The 2,676-nt window shown below is 37.7% G+C and overlaps 1 protein-coding gene across 1 annotated transcript; it reads right to left on the bottom strand.

Moving 5' to 3' along the window:
* Nucleotides 1–715: 715 nt before the first annotated feature.
* On the bottom strand, nucleotides 716–1,888 carry LOC111892694 (VQ motif-containing protein 4). Its single transcript, XM_023888749.2, has one exon. It carries the CDS (start codon nucleotides 1,438–1,440, stop codon nucleotides 796–798), a length of 645 nt encoding a protein of 214 aa, XP_023744517.1. The 5' UTR covers nucleotides 1,441–1,888; the 3' UTR covers nucleotides 716–795.
* Nucleotides 1,889–2,676: the final 788 nt, after the last annotated feature.

Genomic DNA, 2,676 nt, shown 5'->3' with positions numbered 1-2,676 from the left:
TACTATTTCAATTATTTAGTATTTTATAAATTACCTAACAATATTTAACCAAATGCTTTGTGCCCAACATGTGTACTGAAATATGTCCATCAATTAATATGTTGGAAGTTCAAATCTTGTACAGAACAAATATATACATTTAGTAGTAGAATTAGAAGTTTTTGTGATTTATCAAATAGGGATGAACTTTTAATTATCTTATCCACATTAATGTTGGTTTTGCAAACCACAAGAGCTACAAAACAAAAATTTGTAAAAAAATAAGTACTCTTATCAGTAATGAGGACAAAATACCTTATTTCTTCATTCTATTTGCCATTTTTTTTTATTATATTCTCATAGTCAATCTTTTATAAAGCACCATATCAAAACCTTAGTCCTTTATAATAATTAACGTATTTTATGCAATTATGCTCAATGCTTCCAACAAATAAACCAAGTAAATTAATTTCCCTCCTTGAAATTGAACCTAGTTTAGGAGAGTTTGACCGACCAAAGGTCTTAGTTATAACAATTCATTAACGTGTTAAAAATCATTTTTAAAATACATTTTCAAATACCAGCTAAAACAAGCCATTAGATTTTGTTGTTTTATAATATTTACATTTCAATAAATTATTTTTAGAACGATATAACATTATTTTTTTAGCATTGAAAACGCCATCGCCAAAAGTCTACTTTAAAGTAAAGAAAAAATAAAAGAAATACTCCACAGTAACATCCAACGAAAAATTCTATTTATTAAAAAATCACTACATTCATAATTAACCAAAAAATAAAATAACAACTCATGGTTCACGAAGAGCTTGAAGAGCCGGAAAATCTTGGTGAAGTCACGGGGAACAAAGGCAAAAGCTGAGGTTCCGATTCCCTCCTCGGAGTAGTCGCCGGCGACGGATGTAAGTAAAATCCTTTCTCTGCAATCGCCTTTTCTTCAGCCTCAACGTCCAAATTTGGGGAACAGTCATTCGCCGGAGACCTATTAAACGGATCGGAAAGAAGAGGTGTGACTGGACTAAGCACCAACGACGGAAAATCAAGAAGACTTGGGGACATAATCTCCGGCGCGTTGGGATTCCGTGGGGATCCGGAGGACCCTCCGCCGTTTGTGAATCCAGGAGCCAACGGACTGATTTTGAAGTTTTTCAGACTGCTCCGCCGCTCATACAGCTTCGATGGTTTTTTGTTCGGACCCGTTTTCATGGCAGGGATCGGGTTTCTGGCAGCTAAGTCTGGCCTGGTGGTGGCTGCGGATTGTTTGACTGTTTCAGATGATCCGGTTAGCATTTGAACTACCTTTTTGAAGGATGTTGTGTCGGCTTGGACGAAGGTTGTTGGGTACGGGTTGTTTGGATTGGAGATCGTAACGGGGGTTATCGGCGGTGATGGGTGGTTGATGGTGGTGGTGGAGCCGGAGGTGGAAGCAAGGTAATTCTCCATTTTAAGAGTCTAGCGATAGATTGAGAGGTATAGAGGTAGATGAAAGTGTTTTGAATAAAAAACTGGTATTTTATACTTTGTAGGGATTCATAGATAAATGAGTTGTAGGTGGGTCCTAATGGATCGATTCCTCAAAACATGTGAGGAACTCACGCGCGCATTAGAAACATGTGTGCTACGTGTCACATGGTTATGGTCGATTGCAAGTAAAGCCTTTAGCCTTGTATGGTGGTGTAACACACGCGGTATTGGAAAGAGTGGTTGTGGTGAGGAGAAAGGGGCACTCGTGACAAGGCGATTGGTTAATTACAACTATGTTAGATTAGATGTGAAGTGTGATTGGAATTTGGAACCAAGTTTAAGCCAAAGTCCAACAGGGTTGTAGCTCCCCGTTGACTTTTCTTTCCATTTAGATTAGTTTTCTACTTTGACAATACTTAAAAGAGACAAAATTGCAAAAATGTTCCTTGGTATGCATTTTTTTAGGGTTTTAGTTCAAACTCTGATTTTTTTTTGGATTAGTGGTCCTTTTTAGCTAGTTTCGTTGCGGATTTGGTCACTCTCCAAATTGAAAAGACTAAAATACCTTTAACATATTTATTTTTCATTTTTCTTTCTTTCTTAACCATTTTATAACTAATAAATAAATACAAAATCCCTCTCTCTCTCTCTCTCTCTCTCTCTCTCTCTCCTCCATCGTCTTCTTCCCCACCCACCAATTCTTCTCTATTTTTCTTTCTTCCAGTAGATCACCTGCAACCCAAAATCAAAAAGGAAATCCATTCACTATTTTGTGTATAATCGCTACCAGCAAACGAATCCAGTTAATAACTTACCACCACTACACTTCTCTCCCCTTAATATCTACTTCCGTTTTTTATCTAGGTTAAGAAATTATCACATTGAAATTCATCAGCTTGATGCCGAGAGTCTAACCTCTCACCTGCAAATCGACTTCGATCTGCCGCTGCAAAACCCTAGCAACTGGAAGCCACCAACCCATCTACTGGTTTATCGCTCTGTCGCAGGAAAACCTCATAAGAATCAATCGTTATAGTTGCAAGAAACATGAACAAACCATATTCTAGGGTACGAATTCAGGTGAATGTGCATCGATTTTTCGATCTCTTTCATATCGTTATAGTTGCTGGAAAGATAAACGTCACAAGAAATCCCTCAGATCACTACATCTCCATCTTCGATCGCATCTCCGACGACTGTTCTCCTTCTCTACAA

This window comes from Lactuca sativa, chromosome 7 (genome assembly GCF_002870075.4).
Source record: "Lactuca sativa cultivar Salinas chromosome 7, Lsat_Salinas_v11, whole genome shotgun sequence".
Lineage (NCBI taxonomy): Eukaryota > Viridiplantae > Streptophyta > Magnoliopsida > Asterales > Asteraceae > Lactuca > Lactuca sativa.
The sequence above is the reverse complement of the archived record's forward strand: the minus strand, read 5'-3'. Positions and strand labels throughout refer to the sequence as shown.